The 20,251-nt window shown below is 46.5% G+C and overlaps 1 protein-coding gene across 4 annotated transcripts in view; it reads left to right on the top strand.

The window, feature by feature from the left end:
• Positions 1-18,580, top strand: part of TASOR (transcription activation suppressor) — a 939,357-nt gene extending 920,777 nt beyond the window's left edge. For 2 of the 4 annotated variants that reach the window (XM_086939126.1, XM_086939127.1), the window contains one exon: positions 17,339-18,580. In XM_086939126.1, the coding sequence (XP_086795252.1) occupies positions 17,339-17,355 (17 nt within the window). In that variant the 3' untranslated portion in view covers positions 17,356-18,580. The remainder of the gene's footprint in view (positions 1-17,338) is intronic. The other 2 variants (XM_086939124.1, XM_086939125.1) reach the window with 1 other exon arrangement.
• The last annotated feature ends 1,671 nt before the right edge of the window (positions 18,581-20,251 follow it).

Below are 20,251 nucleotides of genomic sequence, written 5' to 3' on the forward strand. Positions count from 1 at the left end.
CGTACTATTTCGCCAGAGAGGTGTACAATTGCGGGGTACCAAGCTGGAGTTGCGCATGTGGGGGAGATGGAATCACTAATTGCTGTCCGCGTGGTGGTGATTCAGTCACAGCTGGCAATTGCAACCCGTTGGGTGCCTGGGCCCTGTGTGTGCCTCCCTGGGTAGTCTCCTGGTTCACGGGAGCCCCGGGGGCACCAATCGCCTGTGGTCCCACCACTGTTATCGTTTCTTGCACAAAGGAATGAAGCAACATGTCCCAAGGCATGGAAATTGGATGTTTGCGGATTCCCTGGACTTCCTCCACTCTGAGTAGTCTTTCTTCTGCCGTGCCCCATTTTTTGACTGCGTCCACGCATGCCCCTAGGGGAGGACCCTCCGGTTTCTTCCAGTGCATGGTGATGCAGCGTTTGGCCAGGAGGAGCACCTAGGAGGCAAATCTCCTCTCTACCTTCATGTGCTTATGCCGCTTATGAATACCCAGGGCGCTAGCCTCCCACGTATATAGATCCCGTAGCCCCGTGACTGTTCGAAGGGTAGTGTGTATCATGTGCCAATAACTGTGAAGTGATGGACAATCCCAGAACATGTGTAAGAAGGAGGCATTTGGCTCCAGGCATCTGGGGAAAGCGAAGGAGCTGGCTGGGAAATATTTCTGTAATTTTCCATGGGTGAGGTAAGCCCTGTGCAGTTGTATGTTTTTGAAGCGATAGTTGGAGGATACTTTTTTGGTATGTTCGAGTGCCCTGGTCCATTCCCTGTCATGTAGTGGCTGCGAGGGGTGCAAGTGTGGGCTGCTTAAGGGTTCGTATGGCTTTATATATCCAGGTGACTAAGTGTCGCCCTGGACCCATCTGCAGGACCGCATGGATTACTGGATGTGTAGGGGATTCCGTGACGATTGCATGCCACTGCTTGCGGCAGTCTGTTAGGAGCTGTCTATGCAATAGAAACTGTCCTCTGGGAAGCTCGAAGTCGGTCACGAACGCCTCAAAGGTCTGTAATTGTCCATTAAAATACAGTAGTGTACCCGGCCTTTGGGGAACCCTACACCTTACTCCCTTTAACAGCTTCCTTTTATCTGAGCTGTTCTTGACACAGTATAGTTTTGGGCCTATCCTCCTGAATGGCGAGTCCAGGATATTCAGGCCATGATATCAAGGTTTCAGTTTCTATCCTGGTTTTCAGTGAGACTGACTATGAGTATAGTTGGAGGATACTTTTTTGGTATGTTCGAGTGCCCTGGTCCATTCCCTGTCATGTAGTGGCTGCGAGGGGTGCAAGTGTGGGCTGCTTAAGGGTTCGTATGGCTTTATATATCCAGGTGACTAAGTGTCGCCCTGGACCCATCTGCAGGACCGCATGGATTACTGGATGTGTAGGGGATTCCGTGTCTATTGCATGCCACTGCTTGCGGCAGTCTGTTAGGAGCTGTCTATGCAATAGAAACTGTCCTCTGGGAAGCTCGAAGTCGGTCACGAACGCCTCAAAGGTCTGTAATTGTCCATTAAAATACAGTAGTGTACCCGGCCTTTGGGGAACCCTACACCTTACTCCCTTTAACAGCTTCCTTTTATCTGAGCTGTTCTTGACACAGTATAGTTTTGGGCCTATCCTCCTGAATGGCGAGTCCAGGATATTCAGGCCATGATATCAAGGTTTCAGTTTCTATCCTGGTTTTCAGTGAGACTGACTATGAGGCTGCTGGACCTTATGGCTTCCTGCATCCTGCTTGTGACACATGGCTTCTGGCTTATGCAGGCTCTGCAGTGAAACCTGAAGTTCCAGTGGGAGGAGCATCAGGAGAGTCTTTCTGACATGGTCCGGATCTCAGAGGGAACAGCAAAAGATCTGCAGTGGTAGTTAAGGAATGGCAATTGGGTCATCAGCACACCTCTCTCCCTTCTCTAACCAGATCTAACAGTGGTGGCAGATGCATTACTCCTGGGATGTGGTGGTAATCTGGGAGAGGTGGAGATCAGAGGCCTCTGGCGTAATCCAGACTCCACATCAACCGTCTGAAGCTCTGGGCAATCCAGCTGGCAATAAAAATAGGGCGGATGGGGCTGTGAACCCTTTGTCAAGAGGCCCTTCGTTCCTGGATGTGGCTGGAAAATCAGGGCATATCCTGATGGGCTGTCTGAACACCATGGGGGACAAACTCAGTCAAAGATGCTTAGTGGATCACAAATGGCATCTCCATCTGGAGGTGGTGTAAGGTCTCTTTCTGCAATGTGGAGAGCCTTGGTTAGATCTGTTCGCTATTTTGAGACTAGACAATGTCCGCAGTTCTGCGTACTGGAGTTTCCAAGGTGGCTCCTGCTCAGAGAGGGTTTTTGTCTCGAGTGGAGCTTCGGCCTCCTGTACGCTTTTCTGCCAATACCATTCCTGCCCAGAGTACTCCAGAAGATAAGGAGCGACCAGGCCCAAGTTATCCTCATGGCGCCAAACTGGGCTCGGAGAGTTTAGTATCTCGAGCTATTTGAACTGCTAGAGACTGTTTGTTTTTACTCTGACAGTGCACTGAAGCCTGCTAACCATGCTCCAGTGCGCTTTACCATAAAACTGACCTATTCAATTGTGTTTGTAAAGGACATTAGCACCCCTGTAAGTCTCTAATAAATGGTACCAGTGGTACCTAGGGCATGGGTACTAAAGAGTGTCCCCAAGGACTGCAGCATGTATTATGCAACACTAAAGGACCCACACAAAAACTACATGCAGACTGCCACTGCAGGAAAGGCCGTGAAAGGGTGCAAGTCATTCTCAAAACACATTGCACACCCTCTGTGTGCAATGCCCACACACTGTATGTACTGTATGCAAGTCACCCCTTCAGCAGGCCTTCAGAGCCCGAAGGCAGGATGCACTATAATACATGTGAGGGCATCTCTGTATGAGCAGTTATGCCCCTGTGATGCCTAGTACCATCACAAGGGCCATGTCAAAGTTATGTGCTGGGCACTGTCCATTACAAGGTATGCAGCTACATAATGGTTGCACTAAAAACCATGCTATCTGGTATCCAACAACTTATCTCAAATCTGTACTGGTGCTTGTATCAGATGTATTGTGACATGCACCCAGAGGGCACCTTAGAGATGCCCCCTGAAAACCTACTGGCCCTCTAGTGTCCTGGCTGACTGGTATTGTCCTGCCACAACAGACAAGTCTGACCCCTGTAGTGGAGAGCCTGCTCTCTCAGAGGCCAGAAACAATGCCTGCTCAGGAGATAGTTGTTCACACATCCTCCAGCAGGATGGCTAGTGAAATCAGCATATCCTGGACGGAGGATTCAAAACCTCTGCCGCCCTGCATATGGGACCATTTTGAATTTGGTGAAACTAGAAACTCTAGGTCAGGATTATGCCCACTCTCCATAGGAAGTGGTCGCATAGGGGGTGTAGTCGCCCCAGGCATAATTATCCCATCAGCTACTACCATGCACTCCCCTAAACACCCGTACATTCTGTAATTAGATTTGTCTACCTGGGAGCTGAAAAACAGAAGACAGTCACCACGAGAACTGAGGACTTACCCTGAACCTTGCTGCTGGTACATTGACAATTGCACCATCCCAGCTCGTCTAAAAACTGTGCATCCCTCCAAGCCTGTGGAGGACGGCCCAGGGCTTCAACAACCAAGCAGCATCTTCCTTGGGGTAGAGGAGCCATACTGTTGCAGCTGCAGGCACCAACCACACTTGCCTACCATCGGGTCCACTGAGGGAGTATGTGACCAGGAGGAAGTCTTTATTGCTCTGGGAGATCAGATCTGTCTCCTTGCCAAGTTTGGAGATGCCAGCCTCTTCAGGAGTCGCCCAGCACCAATTCCATGGGTACTGGAGCATTTGCAGCAATTAAGGCTTGTTGTGTGTCCAGTCCAGGCACTACCAATATCGACCTTCAGACGAGGGATTCAGGATCACAGAGGCCAACACCGAAAATGTCCTGAATGTCCTGTTTTCTCCCTCCCTCCAGGTCACCTAAGCCAAGTGAGAGTCTCTAACCACAGCGACCAGCCAGCCAAATCACCTCTGCACCCGAGCCCGCCACCCCAGGTTCATAGAAACCAGCTTGGTCCCTGTGCTCCAGAGACCCTCAAGGGCCAAACCTCTCTTTGGGTACTGCCGGATGTGTCCCCAAGTCCCCACTTGCAAACTTACTTTTGCAGTTACCTTTGCGATTGACTTTACTGCTTAGCACTCAAAGCTACCAACGCGACCAGCACTTCCGTGCAGTGTATCTATGCAGTATAGGATTCTCCCATAGGATAACATTACAGCATTCAAGGCTCATAGCTCAAAAACTTTATTCTAATATTTTCTATTACTGTAAAAATTCATATCTCCGAACGAAAGTAATTGCCTAATATCGATAATCTTGGTGTCTAAAATTGTATAAGAATGTGTTATTTTTTCAAAATTGGTTTCGTATTTTCTTCTTGTGTGTGTCTCATTTGTTGACTCTGTGGGAACAACAAATGTTTAACATTATCCTCTGATAAGCCTAAGCTGCTTGACCACAACACCACAGATAGCGCATTTGGAATTATTAATTTAAGCCCTGTAAACAAATAAGGGGTGAATGTACTTTTTGCTTTGTGTGCCCTTACAACATGAAAAGCCAACTTCCTGCAGACATGGCCTTCTCCGCAGGGTCCCCACTAAACTTTTTGCCTTCATCCTCTTTTTTTTGAAAAATTCGTTTCTGCTGACCTTAAGACTATGTGCTCCTTAGTACTGCTAACCAGTGCTCAAGTGCTCTCTCTTTAAAACATGGTAAATTGGCTTATACCCAATTAACATATTTAATTTACTTCGAAGTCCCTAGTAAAGTTTCCCCACCTGTGCACAGGGCCTGTAAATGAAATGGTACTAGTGGGCCTGCAGCACTGATTGTACCACACACTTAAGTAGCACTTCAAACATGCCTCAGGCCTGCCTTTGCAGTCTGTGTGTATTCCGTTTTAAACTGCCATGTCGACCTGGCAAAGTAAACCTTTTGCCATGCCCAAACCTTCCTATTTTAATACATGCAAATCACCTCTAGGGTAGGCCCTGGACAGTCCAAAGGGCATGGTGTATTTAAAAAGTAGGACATATAATTTTTTGTTTTACATGTCCTGGTAATGAAAAACAATTACATTTGTTTTTCACTGCACAAGGCCCACCTCTCCTATAAGATAACATAGGAGTATCACATTCTATAAGTCAAATTTTCAAAATTATTTAATTCATGTTTGGTGTCTCTGGAATCACAATTTAAAATCCTAACTTATGGTGAAGTTGGATTTTAAATTGCAGTTCTGAAAATACCACTTTTATAAAAGTTGGCATTTTCCTGCCTTGGCAATTTAGTGCCTGTAGCCTGTATGTGGGTCGCATGACTGGGTGTAGATAACAGTTGAGATTTGTGTATTTCTCCTGGACAGCCACACACAATAGGGAGCTTAGCTGTGCTTGGATGGGCCAAGACTGGCAGGATGGAAAGGAGGAGCTGGGAATGGGTTGTGTCCTGCCTCCACACAAAGCACTGTATACCTACTGTAGTTAGTCTAGTGTCAGGGCAAGGGAGGCAGAATTGCTTTGGACATCGGAAAGAGGCAATTAGTTATAGAGTCCTTACCTTGTGAATTACCCCCAGGTGTCAGACTGGATCCAGAGAATTTTTTCTTCAGCAGTACCTCTCTGCATCGAAAGGTGGCCAGCTCTGCGTTTGTCGGCGTTGTGGTCGCCGGAATGACGTTGCGTCAGCTACTTAGGCGCCGCCCTCGCGTGCTGACATTAGTTCTTTCTTTTTCCGCGCCAGCAAGCTCAGATCCGGAGCAGGCACTACCTCCAGTCACTTTTTGACTGAATCTTTTGCGTTTTTTTAGTCGATCGACTTCTGGTGCGCGCAAGAAATGAACGGTTTCCATTCTTGCATGTCCTGCCGAAAACCTATGTCGGCGACGGATCCGCACCATGTGTGCCTATGGTGCTTGGATTGGGACCACTGCCCCAAGTCGTGTTCTGACTACCGGACCATGAATCCGAAGTCTTTGCAGGAGCGGTCACGAAAGCTTCTCGAGGCCCAGCAGTCCGATCCGTGCTGTTCGAGGTCCCGGTCACGTGGGTGGTCGAGGGACCGATCGCGGAGCCACCATCACCACTTGTCTTCGAAGTCTTCGCACTCCTCAGGTAAGTCGAAGCACAAGAAGAAGTCGAAGAAGCACCATCGCTCTTCGACTTCTCCCCGTCCGATAGCCGACGCGGGTGGTGCCACTCCTGCGGCGCTGCAAGTGGAGCCCGAAGTGTAGTCTCCAAGTTTCCCTCCTTTTCTGGAAACCGGAGAGACCCCTGCCCATCTCTGGACCTTCTAGGAAGTGATGCATGCCATCTTTGGGCAGGCCAACTCTGCCAGCTCGCCTTTGGGCCCCGCGGACTCGGCTGGGGACCCTGGGCCTTCACCGGCGGCTCTGGCCCCGGTGCCGCAGGGTCCCCTTGGATCCATGCCTGGATCAAGATCGTCGCCAGGCAACCTTATAACACCTCCACTGGCACCACATCTGCTGCCGACACCAGGTGTGTCCCCAGCCTTCTCGACCCCTGCCTCCACGCCGCACGAGCCGGACCAGCGTCGACTGATGCCTGATCCAGTGCCAGATACGGCACCAACTGGTACATTTGTACCCCTGTTCTACCCTGGTTCTTTTAGGCCAGCTTGGCAACCAGAGGAGTGGGAGGAGGACTGGGAGTGGTCCGGAGACCCTTTAACCTACCAGTTGGAGTATGATCCGGACTGTGGAGAGGAGTTGGGGGATGCCCGTGTCTTGGATACCTCCCCAGACCTTGACATGTTGTCTCCTCCTACCGTAGCTACGGAGGAGGGATCGTCTTACGCAGTGGTGTTGCGTAGGGCAGCCAAGGCTCTCAACCTTTAGCTACCTACGGTGGCAGTCATGACTAACCTCCTGACAGAGGTGCTTCAGCCGGCAGCGAGATCTTCGGAGCCATGCTGCTGTTCAACGAAGCCCTCACTGACGTCCTTTTGGGCACCTGGACCAGGCCCAAGACTGGGGCTCCAGTGGATAGGATGATTGCCCACACCACCCCCGGCACCGGGCAACCCCATTTTCCTCTCCCAACACCCCACCCCGGAGAGCTTGGTGGTCCAATCCCCCACGTCTAAAGGAAGCGCCTTGCCTACTGCACTACCTGATAGGGAATCCAAAAATCTGGTCCATCTTGGGAAGATGTGTTCTTCCTCCAGCTTGGGACTGCAGTCTGCATATCTGTTAGGTCGTTACACCCTCTCCGTGTCGGATACGGTGGTGCAGGTGCTGCCTCACTGCCCGGAGGAGGCTTAGGCAGTGCTCTCCTGTGCTTTTGCCAGGGGAGAGAGACAGCAAAGTTTACGATTTGTTGTGGACTGGACTCCACCGACTCGCTAGACACAACAAATTCAACATCAATAGCCCTTCAACGCTGCACCTGGATGAGGTCGACCAGTTTCTCCGGGGATGTCCAAAGTACCCTGATGATGTGTAAATATCAAGGACCCCCTGAGAGGATGGATACTACAAGTCCTAGGTCAGGGATTACTAGCATGAGAAGTAACAACCAAGGCACTTAAACCAAAAACTATTTTTGTTTCGATAAAATAAATATATAAGATGTAATGTAAGTAGGTCCAAATTCAGTTTTTATTGCTGACCAAGTTAAAAGAATCAATCACAAACAAATACATAATTCAAGTCATAAAATTGAAAGAAAGTATTTTTCATTAAATGGTAAATAATAAATCCACAGTAAACAATCAATACACAATATAAAATATATAATCCCATTTAAAAAAGTGGCATAAACAAATTAATTCCCTACGCGCGTTTCGGCGACCAGCGCCTTCTTCTGGAGTAGCCACGTGTATCCTAAACATTAGAAAAGAAAAGAGACAGAACTGAACAAAGTATACAATATTATTGATTTGCAAATAAGTCAATATACAATCTCGAAGACATGAAGGCCTACAATATTATGTCAACTTCTTCTTTCTAACCAGGTATACATTTCTCAACTCTGCCCTAAATGAGGGCGTTCATTTCTTTGTGTATTTCAGCGGACAAGGACTCAGATACACGTTTAGAGGAGGGTGGAAAACCAGAGCCTGAACTTTTAAAGTAAATCTCGATATCTTTGCGACCTGTTGGTCTTAATTTCTTCGAGATTGTATATGGACTTATTTGCAAATTTATAATATTGGATACTTTTTCCAGTTCTGTCTATTTTCTTTCCTTTTTTAATGTTTAGGATACACGTGGCCACTTTTTAAAATGTGATTATATATTTTTTATTGTGTATTGATTGTTTACTGTGGATTTATTATTTACCATTTAATGAAAAATACTTTCTTTCAATTTTATGACTTGAATTATGTATTTGTTTGTGATTGATTCTTTTAACTTGGTCAGCAATAAAAACTGAATTTGGACCTACTTACATTACTTCTTCTTATATATTTATTTTATCGAAACAAAAATAGTTTTTGGTTTAAGGCCCTTGGTTGTTACTTCTCATGCAAAGTACCCTGATGGACATGCTCTTTAATGGACGTCGTCTATTCGACGACAAGGCAGACAGTGCACTAGTGTGCTTCAAGGACTCTCGGACTACGGCCAAATCCTTGGGCCTCTCTACAACCCGTCCTGCACAGTCTGCCTTTTCCCCTTTTCGTGGCTACGGATGGGGTGCCCTGCCACGTTCCACCCAGAGCCACAGGCCGTGCACGCTACCCAGCCCCTGTGCAGCCGGAGACTTAGGACCCACCGTCATGGGTCTGGGAGACAGCGAGCGGACCGGTCCACCACCGCCCCCTCTGCAGCTGCCTCCAAACCCTCCTAGTCCGACTTTTCAAGGCCACCAATCGCCAATGGACGGCAGGATTCACCATCACCCCCCCACTGGCGCACTATCACGTCGAATAGGTGGGTTTTGCAGATAGTCCGAAGGGGCTACTCCCTCCCCTTTGAGACTACCCCTCCATCCATGCCACCATTGCATGGGTTCCATCTCAGCCTGGATGTCCGCCAATTTCCTAAAGCTTAACTCGGCTAAGACCGAGGTTTTAAAATTTGGCAATATTCCACGTGAGAGGACACCAGAGTGGTGGCCGAAGGATCTGGGACTGTGTCCAGCACCTTCAAGTAAAGCCAAGAATCTTGGTATCATGGGGGATAATAAACTCACCATGGGGGACCAAGTGAGTTTGGTGACCTCTGCATGCTTCATGGTCCTCAGAATAATAAAGAAAATGTGGTTCTTCTTGTCTGAGAGTAACCTTAGGACTGTGGTTACGGTACTCATAATGTCGCGTCTATTGCAACAGCTTATATCAATGTTCAAAAGCAACATCTGAACAGGCTGCAAGTGGTCCAGAACGCAGCAGCTAGATTGCTGCCCGGAACACCTAGGTCTGCCTCAGTCAGGGGAGAACTTAAGAAATTGCATTGGCTTCCAGTACCACTAAGATCACTCTTCAAAGCACTCTGTATTGTCTTTAAAACTGTGAATGGGACAGGTCCTGAGTTCCTTAAATCTAAACTTTCATGGTACATTCCTAACAGAACGTTAAGGTCAACCGGGTTCAAACTAGTGCTAACCCCTCCCCTTTTAAAAAAACTAACTGGGGAGGCAGAAGCATTGTTCACTGTGCCTCCAAGGCATGGAATGAACTCCCGTTCCAACTTAGAAATGCTCAGGATCTTATTTCCTTCCGGAAGGGCTTGAAGACATGGTTCTTCTCTCACCACTAGGCCTTATGCTCCTCAGGTAACCAGTGCTCAGCGCCAGGACACCCTAGGGTAGCAATGCGCTCTATAAGCATAAATAACATAACCTCAGTACCATCACATGTAAGAGTATCATCTGACCCTTCTCCACCAGGAAGTTACAGCGCTCTTGGCCAAAAGAGCCATTGTGCGAGTTCCCACCCCAGAAGTAGGTCATGGTTGCTATTCTCACTACTTTCTGGTGTCCAAGAAGGACAAAGGCATGTGCCCTATCTTAGATCTCAGGAATGTCAACCGCTTCCTCCGGAAGGAGAAGTTCAACATTTTGACACTAGCTCAGGTCCTGTCTGCTCTCGACTCTGGAGACTGGATGATGGCGTTGGACTTGCAGGACACTTATTTTCACATCCTCGTCCTGCTGGCCCACCGGCTTTACCTGCTGTTCACAGTAGGCCACGAGGACTTTCAGTTTACCGTGCTCCCATTTGGCATTACCAGCGCCCCTCGGGTGTTAACGAAAGTGATGGTGGTGGTCGTATCTCATCTGCGCGAATCAGGGGTTCCAGTCTTCCCCTATCTCGATGACTGGCTGTTGAAGGCGGGCTCACCCCCAGGCAGTCGTTTCCCACCTCCAAGCTACGGCGGACGTCCTGCATTCGCTGGGGTTCACTCTCAATGTGCCGAAGTCACACCTGACTCCCTCTCAGAAGCTCCTTTTCATTGGAGCGGTTCTGGACACGACGCAGGTTTGGGTCTATCCTCCCGAGCTGCGAGTTTGGGATATTTGGGTTATGATTCCGATCTTTCAGCCTCTATCCCGGGTTTTGGTCAGAATGACCCTGAGTCTACTGAGCATTATGGCCTCCTACATCCTGCTGGTAGATCATGCCAGGTGACATACAAGGGGTCTGCAGTCGGACCTGAAGTTCTGGTGGAATCTGTCAGATTGCACCAGATCTCGGAGGGCACTGCACAACAATTGCAGTGGTGGCTAACGAACCGGGATTGGGTCAATGGCAGATCCCCTTCCCCAACCAGAATACACAGTGGTGACCTTCCCCAACCAGAATACACAGTGTTGATGGACACATCACTTCTGGGATGGGGCGGCCACATGGGAGAGGCGGAGATCAGAGGCCTCTGGTATCTGTCCGAGTCCGGACTCCACCTCATCCTTCTGGATCTCCGGGCGATTCGTCTTGCACTAAAGGCATTCCTTCCCTCTTTTCGGGGAAGAATAGTGCAGGAGTTCACGGACAACACCACCGCCATGTGGTACTGCAACATACAGGGCGGGGTGGGGTCATGTGCCCCATGTCAAAAGGCTCTCCGTCTCTGGACATGGCTGAACATCAGGGCATATCCCTGGTGGTTCAACACCTGGCAAGTTCTCTGAATGCCAGGGCGGACAAACTCAGTCGTAGGTGCATGATGGATCATGAATGGAGTCTTCACTCAGAAGTGGCACAAGGCCTCTTTCGGCAGTAGGGAGAGCCTTGGTTAGATCTATTCATCACCGAAGAGAACGCGCACTGTCAGCAATTCTGCGTATTGGCATTTCCAAGGCGGCACTCGCTAGGCTGCGCTTTTTGCTGCGAGTGGAGTTGCTGTCTTCAATACGCCTTTTCGCCTATACCAGTTCTGCCCAGGGTGCTGAAGAAGATAAAGCGCGACCAGGCCCAAGTCATTCTTGTGGTTCCGGATTGGACACAAAGAGTCTTGTATCCAGAGCTGCTACACATGGCCATTGATCCTCTGATCAAACTGCCTGTTCGGGAGGATCATCTGTCGCAGCAGCAGGGGGCTGTCCTCCACCTGAACCTGTCCAGCCTCCACCTCCTTGCATGGAGATTGAGCGGCGGCAGTTGACAGCTTTTGACCTGCCTGCCAAAGTTTGTGATGTTATCTTGGCAGCCAGGCATCCTCCCATTAAGACAGTTTACACCTGTAGATGGAATACATTTCTGGCATGGTGCGCAGCAAAGACCCTAGATCCCCTTTCTGCCCCTCTTTCTGATTTTCTCTTGTTCCTTCTTTCTTTTGCCCAGCAGGGCTCTGCTCTCGGCCATTTCAACCTTTCTTAGGCTTCCTGATCAGCCTTCTCTTTTCTATTCTCCTGTTTTCCTCTGTTCCCTTCGTAATGCCTCAGTGGGACTTGAACTAGGTTCTAACTTACCTTATGTGAGCTCGTTTTGAGCCGCTCCATAACTGTCCACTCAGAGTTCTTACTTTAAAGACTGCCTTTTTGGTTGCCATCAACTCTGCTCGCAGGGTGGGTGAGCTCCAAGCTCTTTCTTCAAAACCTCAGTTTCTGGCTATTCACCCAGACAAGGGCGTCCTAAGAACCAGACCTTCCTTTCTTCCCAAGGTGTTTACTTATTTCCACTTTGGTCAAACCATCACTTTGTCCACCTTTTTTCCTCCTCCGCATCCTTCTAAGGAGAAAGAGAGGCTCCACCTTCTGGATCCCAAATGTGCGCTTTCATTTTATTTGAATCGCACAAAACAATTCCGCGTGGATGACCAGCTCTTTGTCAGCTACGTGGGTGCCAAAAAAGGTCCAGGCCGTGCACAAACAGGCCATCTCTAGGTGTGTTGTTTTTTGCATCAAAGCTTGCTATTCATTGGCAAAGAAGGAGACTCCAGTGGGGATGCTCGTCTATTCCACCAGGGCGACAGCAGCTAGCACTGCTTTGGGATGTGGTGTTCCTCTCAATAACATCTTTCAGGCAGCTACGTGGGTATCTTTGCGCACATTTACAAAGCACTACTGCCTGGACAACCAAGTGCAAAGGAATGGCTTCTTTGACCGTTCTGTTCTCCAGGGCTTTCTGGTGTGAACTTGGTTCTTGGACCCACCTCCGGGGTTGGTATTACTGGCGTATCTATTCACAAGGTAAGGAATCTATAACTAATTGTCTCTTTCATATGAACAAGTTACTTACCTTCAGTAATGATATATTTGTAAGAGACATAGATTAGTTATAGATTCCTTACCGCCCCACCCATCCTCCTTGTTCTGCGAACTGACTTCTAGGGTTAAAGACTTCCTTTCAGGGACCCTAGTTTTGTGCACCAGTGGTCAGTGTCTTGCATGGCTCTGCTCTTCTGGCGTGGAATGTCATGTATAAGAACTGAGTGTGAGTAAGAGTGAGAGTGCAGCGTCTAAGTAGCTGCTGTGACGTCATGCCAGCGGCAACGACGAACGTGGAGCCGACCGACATCCTTTCGACGCACAGAGGAACTGCTGACGAAAAACTTTCTGGAACCATTCTGACGCTTGGGGGTAATTCTAAGGTAAGGAATCTATAACTAATCTATGTCTCTTCCAGATATATCATTACCGAAGGTAAGTAACCTGTTCTTCTTTACCAATACATGCAAGGCTGCACAAATCACCACTTATGTGGCTTTGTAAATCCCATTTGAGGACTTAAGTGGCATTGCGACAACTTGTGACACGCAGGGACAACACAAGTATTTATCAAATTTTCCCCTGCATGCTTTTAAAACCTGCATCATCTTCCAGGACAACTGCATCGCATGCAAGGCTACCGGCAGTAGCATAGCCTGAATTCCTGTATGAGAAATAAGAGCACTTATGGTACACAAAACCATATCAGAAGCCAGTACATTTTCTAGAGCTCATACCCTCTTTTTCACAAAAACCTAGTTCAAACTTTGATGGCACTCGTGTTCAATCCCAGTAAGTTGCACAAATGTCATAGGCCTGCCCCTGGAGATCCCTCTTTTTGAATCAGCATCCAACTCTTAAGAGCTTAGTGATTCAGGCTTCCAGCAGCAAGGTAAATCCCAATGTGTTCCCCACGGGACCTCCTGACAGAGTTATAGCAGATTGATGCATACTGCAAAAGTGTCTTTTCCTCTGCCAGTTTGGCACTGAAGTCCCTTAACAGCTTTTGCCGTGTGGGACGCTACACACATCCTATGGGATATGGCCATTGAGATCTTACTAGCTATTCCTGATGTTTTCAGAAATGTATTTTCTCAGACAATTCTAGATGTAGAGGATGCAGCTTAGTTTTGGAGGCAAGCCTAGACATGATGGACTGTTTGTGCTGCACCGTGGCTTCAGTGTCATGATCGGGCATTATACCTGGATGCACCTCACACTATCTACTTGGGGCGTGTAGGCATCTTTTATAAACCGAGGATGCTGCAGAAGGTTGCGTCGTCCCCTTTAAATACACCCCCTGTTATTATACCACCTATTTTTTGTGAAGACTTCATCTAGTCATGTCTCAACCCTTGTGCAGGAAAGGAAAGGTAGACCCCACTGATGAAATGGGCTGTTGAGTTTGTGTTTGAGGCACAGAAAAATGCAGGGGGTGCTACTCCAGTTATTTCCTGGTGCTCTGAAAAGATACAGGGCTCATGCCGATACTGAACCTTTGTCTTCTGACACCTTCCTTCAGAGGGACATGTTTTAGACTTTGGCCCAGATTCTGTCTGCCCTTGATCAAGGGGACTGGATGTGGTCCTTGGACTTTGCAGGATTTATATTTTGATGTGCCTGTCCTGCAGGCCACAGGTGATTTCTCTGGTTCATGGTGGGGTCCAGGCATTTACAGTTTACCGTTCTACCCATGAGCCTCAGTTGTTTACAAAGGTGATGTCAGTAGCCGTGGTCAATCTTCGCAGGTCAGTCATACGTGTATTCACATGCATAGCAGAACACAGGCTTTACGCAGCAGGGACACTTGCAGACATTGGTTACATTTCTGTTATCCCTTGGTTTTTCCATCAACAAACCGAAATCCCATTTTCAGCCTATTTGTAGGATTCCCTTCATTTGAGCCATCCTGGGCATGGTGGTGTTAATGGGCTTTCCGACCACACAGCAAGTCTAGGACATTTAGGCTATAATACCAATGTTTTGGGTACACTCTTTTTCTCCAGTGTGGATAGTTCTAAGCCTTCTTGGCCTCGTGCATTCTGCTGGTCCCACATGCCTGGCACATGCAACCCTTGCAATGGATCCTCTGTCTGCAGTGGCTCAGCATCGGTGGCTGGCTTTCGGACAGCAGCCATAGGTCCGAGGAGACAGCCAGGCCCCTTCAGTGATTGTATTTGAACACCAATCTGACCTATGGCAGGCATTTTTCCTTACCCAGCCCAGGGATCACACTAGTGGTGGATGCATCATCTCCGGGTTGAGTTGGTTATCTGAAAGAGGTGGAGAGCTTGAGCTTTGGTCCTTGGTGGAGCAAAGGCACCAGACAGGCCTGCTGTAGCTTTGTGCCAGACCGTTAGGTCTTAAGGCCATCTTACCTTCAAGGGGACGCCTGTTCAGTTCATAATGAACAACACAACAGCCATGTGGTACTGCAAAAAACGGTGGTCTGGGGTCATGGATGCTGTGCCGGGTTGCACGGTCTCTCTGGAAATGTGTGGACCTTCGCGGGCTCTCCCTGATGGCAAATCATGTGGCAGACTTGCAAAGCATCAGTTGGGACTAGCTTAAGTGACCTCACCTTATTATTCATGAATGTCATCTTCATCTGGAGTGGCTCTTGAATCTTGGTTGTATCTTTTTTCCTCTGCTGAGAACGTGGTCCTTCAAGATTATTGCACACTGCATATTCAGCCAAGCGTGTCACATGGAGATGCATTCTGCAAGGATTGGGACACAAGACTCCGGTAAGCTTTAATTTCTGGGCCTCTCCTGCCTAGAATTCTGAGGAAGATCAGGATGGACCAGGTTTAGATCATCCCGATAGCTGTGGGTGGTTCCCTGATTTGTTATACTAGAGTATTTATTTCCTTCCTCTGTGATTAGGGTACCTCTTCAGGAGAGCATCCTGTCTATGCAACAGGGCAGTTTCTTACACCTAAATCTCCACAACCTACACCTCCATGCGAGAATATTGATCAGGAACAGATGAGCATGTTTTATTTACCTATTGGACAAGAGGATGTTACCCTGGTGGTCAGGTGCCCACCTACCAAATCTGGTTATTCTGGTCATTGGGGGAAGTTTGTGGCCAGATGCGAAGACTGCCAAGCCAAGCTGTTGGATGTATTGAATATTTTTTCTCTAGCCCAACAAGGTTTTGCAGTGGGCACTACAAAATTGTTAGTTCTTGGCCCTTTCGGCCTCTCGGTTTGCTTGATCAAGCTTTGTTATCCAAGAAACCAGTTGTAATGCGTATATTTGAAGGGTGTCACATACGTGTTTTCTCCTGCACTCTTCATTGTGTCTCAATGGGTCCTTAATTTGGTCCTTATGTTCTTAATATGGTCTATATCCAACGGCATGCGCAGTTGTTCTCTGAGATTACTGGCCATCAAGAGTTTTTCTCAATGGATGTACTTCTGCACACTATATACTGATATTTGTGCCCTGGCAGTGCAACCTCCGTATACCTCCTTTATCCCAGATAAATTGGTATTGCATACTCGTGCTTGTTTCATGCTGAAAGTGGTATTGCCCTTTCATATAAGAGTCCATGAATCTCTCTGCTATTTTCTCTTTGTCTCACCATTCTAATGAGAAGAGGCATTACCGACTGAACCCAAGAAGATCACTCTCAAGCTTTTTATTGGCTTTGCCAGTGCTAAGTGGAAGCCAGCCCAGAAGTAACCTTGTCCAGCTGGATAGTTCTGTGTATAAACATATGCTATGTCCTGGCCAAAATGGAATTTCCGCATAGCCTTTGGGCTCATTCTCTCAGAGACAAAGCTACCATGACTGCATTAGCAAGATGCATTCTGCGGGTGAACATCTTCCAGGTTGTCACATGGGGGTCCGAACACACACCTTCACCAAATCTGAAGGGAAGGCAATTTAGCTTACTTGGTCCTGCAGAATTTCCTGATATAAATCCACTCCTCAGACGCTCCACCTTTTGTGAGGTATTGCTTTGCCATCAGTTCAAAAGGTGAGGAACCTGCAGTTGCTAGTACCCAAGATGTTACTTATTTGGTAATGCTATTTCTGAAAGAGACACTTCTCCCCCCCCCCCCTCTCTCCGCCACCCACACACACCTCCCCATGCTATAGAGTGGACCTTTAAGGTAATTAAAAGGTTCCAAGTTAGATTTTGTACATTGTCATTCTTCCAGTTTGTGATGGGTAATCCGTGTCTGATGCACCAAAGGTTTAAAGTTAAACTGACATAATTATGTTGGGATGTCGTTGCACCATCACTTCCAGCGACAGAGAGAGATTGCTACAGACTTCAACGTCGTTATGGAGTTCAATTGAACCACCTGCCAACAGAGTGTGCAATTAATTGTGGATCCACTAGAAATAACACTACTTAAGATAAGTAACTTGTTTGATTTAGAAATTGAAAGCAGGAAATTTGTGTTTAGCTTTAAAATTTCAAGAGACAGTTTGTCCTCCTAGTTTTCACGATTGCCAAGTGCTGTGAACACACTAGGCTTATAAATGTTCCCCAAGTTTTTTGATACATTGTCAGTAGAGAGTTTATGGTATTTATTTTGATTGTTTTGAAATGCTGTTTATTCTATTGATTGTTGTGATAGTGTCTCCTTTGAACCCGGAGGTTTGGGATTTCCCAAAACTAAGCACATATGCATTTTGCAGAAGATGTTAGCACCTGAAAAATCCTGACTTGCACTGTAATTTCTGACTGAGGGGAACAGGAGTCGTAGAAGACAAGCCTTGGCCCTGACATGATGTCGGATTACAGACTTTCAAATCATTATTCAATGTGAGTAATGTGCTTTAAGATTTGCATTCTTATTAGGAATTTCTTTTGCATATAGTCCCTCTAGGAAACGACGAGAAAGATGAAGAAGACATGTCTTTGGATTCGGGTGACGAAACACCTCAAATTGAGGTTTGCAGCAAGCCTCCAACAAATGAAGCACTTGCAACAGAGAGCAGACACACTCACAGAACAGATATGAAACTAACTTCTGAAAATGATCATCAACTAACCTCAAAGACAAATAGTGGTTTGCTAAAAACTGCCACTCCTAACAATTCAGAGGAGTTGAAATCTGTTACCTCCACCTTTGGCAACAGTGCAAAGTACACCGCTGTTCCAGAGCAGGTTCCTTGCAGCAGTGTCCAGGAAAGTCCATTTAATGTTCTCACTCATCAGACTTTTTTGGGAACATCATATCCTAAGACAGCTAGCCAGAATAACCAAGATGCCAATCATTAAAAGTCCTCTTATGGTGAAGAGAGAAAAGGATAAACAACCCCTTACTGTTTGGATTAAGCGTAAAATTGTTATTGTTCCAGGTCAGGTTCCAAACATAAAAAGAAATCTGTGGGTTATTTCATGAATGTATTTCTTTCTTTTCTAAAATATATAAATTAACAGTTTGCATCAGATTCTCCAAATTAAATAGTTGCCGATTTCATTCTCCACTTGTTTCCTAACTTGTGTAAATCATGATGGTCTGTAACATTTGAAGCATCTGCAAATATTTCTTAAACTGTATTGTATTTGGAAAAAAATATCTTTCCTTGGCACTTTTATTATGCATTTGTATATGAATTGTACTTTAGCATTCAATTTATCCAGAAATGTGTTTTTATATGAAACTAAATGTATTACAGAATTGTGCAAGGCTAGGCCTTCATATTTGTTTTAAGTAAACTATTAACCGTCAAAACCACAGATTTTCTGTGAAAGAATATCACATTGTTTAAATTTGAAACCTGCATATTTGTACAATGTGTTTTTTCTTTATTGATGTAAATATTTCAGTGTAGGTGTGTTAAATATTTGCAGAATTTTGGTTTACTCGAACAATAAGAACAAAACCACAGTGCGCCTACTTTATTGCAAAAATAAATTGTTCTTGCACATGATGCTTAGTAGTCAGTTTTTTTTAATTTTTTTATTGGGATTAAGATGCAATAAAAGGACATAACACTTCATTTAGCGTAGACATACAAAAAGCCGGGGCGCACACCCGTCATAAAATTGATACCAATATACACATGATTAGCAATAACAATCAGAGAATAAATGCACAGTTAATGATAAAGGAATGATGATAAAAAACAATTACCATAGGCCAACCCGGCTAAACATTCTTATAAATAACATTGTCATACTGCCACTTAAATCACAATCTTGCTTCCCTCCACTTTGTAATGGGGGCCCAGATACGTCTTCCCATCTCCCGTTTTTTAACATCCTTCACTTCATATAAGCTGAACTCAACATTATGTATACCCAATAATCTAGAGAGCCAAATCTGGAAGGAGGGAGCAGGGACATCTTTCCAGCCTGCCGAGATTAAAATCCGGAGAACAGCAACTGACATAAAAACTAAGGCGTCCTCATCCTTACCTAGGTTCAGCTTAGAATCCGTACCCAGTAACATCAGGGTAGGGGATAGATCGATCTTATGACCTAGTAGCCCCTCCCAAAATGTAATTATCTCATCCCTTATTGGGCCCAACAGATTACAGTGGAAGAACATATGTAGAATATCTGCTTGGCCGACATTACATCTAGGGCACCTGTCGTCTTCCCTTACCCCCCAGGCGAATAATTTTGCCAGGGTATGATAAAGGTTAAAACCGTTTTATAGTGCTGGGTCCGTAGGTTAGAAGCCCTAAATATCTTTTTATTCAAGCATAAGGCAAGATCCAGGCCGAGATCGGGATTTCCCAATTTTGTAGCCCAATTACTTTCAGTCTTCTCGATATCATCTTGGATCCTTGTTAGAAGATGATAATACACTACTTTGATCTTCTTACACCCTCTAGCTTGTACCTCGACTACGGGAAGATCCACCGGGGGCAGGAGCCTTGGTCTTAGGGCCTTAAGAGTTCGAACTATTTGGCCATACAGAAGCCAGTGGTCGGCTGGAATACCAAACCTACTTTGTAAAACATCAAACCCCGCTATCTTATCTCCCTCCATAATATCCCCAAGGGTCTTAACTCCCAAACCTGAAGATTCCTGTCTGCTCTCAGGAAGGAGGCTAGAATTACCGAGATGTAAATATGAATTTATCTTTGGGACATTAAAATTTTTTAGGATAGATTTCCAGACCAACCAGGCCCCTTACAAAGTCTTAAATCGGGCCTTTATATAGTATCTCCTTTCCACATCACACAGCAGCAGACCAGTTGCCTTTCCCCCCAACAGCATCTGAAAAATCGGGGGAGGACTCTGTACACCGGTACTTTCCGCCCCAGGGTCCACCTCACAGTGGACGAAAATAGACATTTGGATCAGGAGGCAAGACCAGTGATAGTCTTAAAATCGGGAGTGCCATCCCCCTCTTTCCCTGGGTAGTGACATAAGGCTGGTAGATCGCCTTACCTTGCCATACTACCAAATGAATCTTATAAATATAGACGCCAGACTTTTCATTATTATTTCATCAATAAATAAGGGTATGGCCCGAAACAGGTACAACACTCTGGGAAACATTAACATTTTTAGTGCATGGACCCTCCCTACCAACGAAAGATGCAGCACATCTTTTCTTTTTAATTCAGCTTCTATAGACTTAATAAGGG

Source organism: Lissotriton vulgaris, chromosome 9 (assembly GCF_964263255.1).
Source record: "Lissotriton vulgaris chromosome 9, aLisVul1.2, whole genome shotgun sequence".
Classification (NCBI taxonomy): domain Eukaryota; kingdom Metazoa; phylum Chordata; class Amphibia; order Caudata; family Salamandridae; genus Lissotriton; species Lissotriton vulgaris.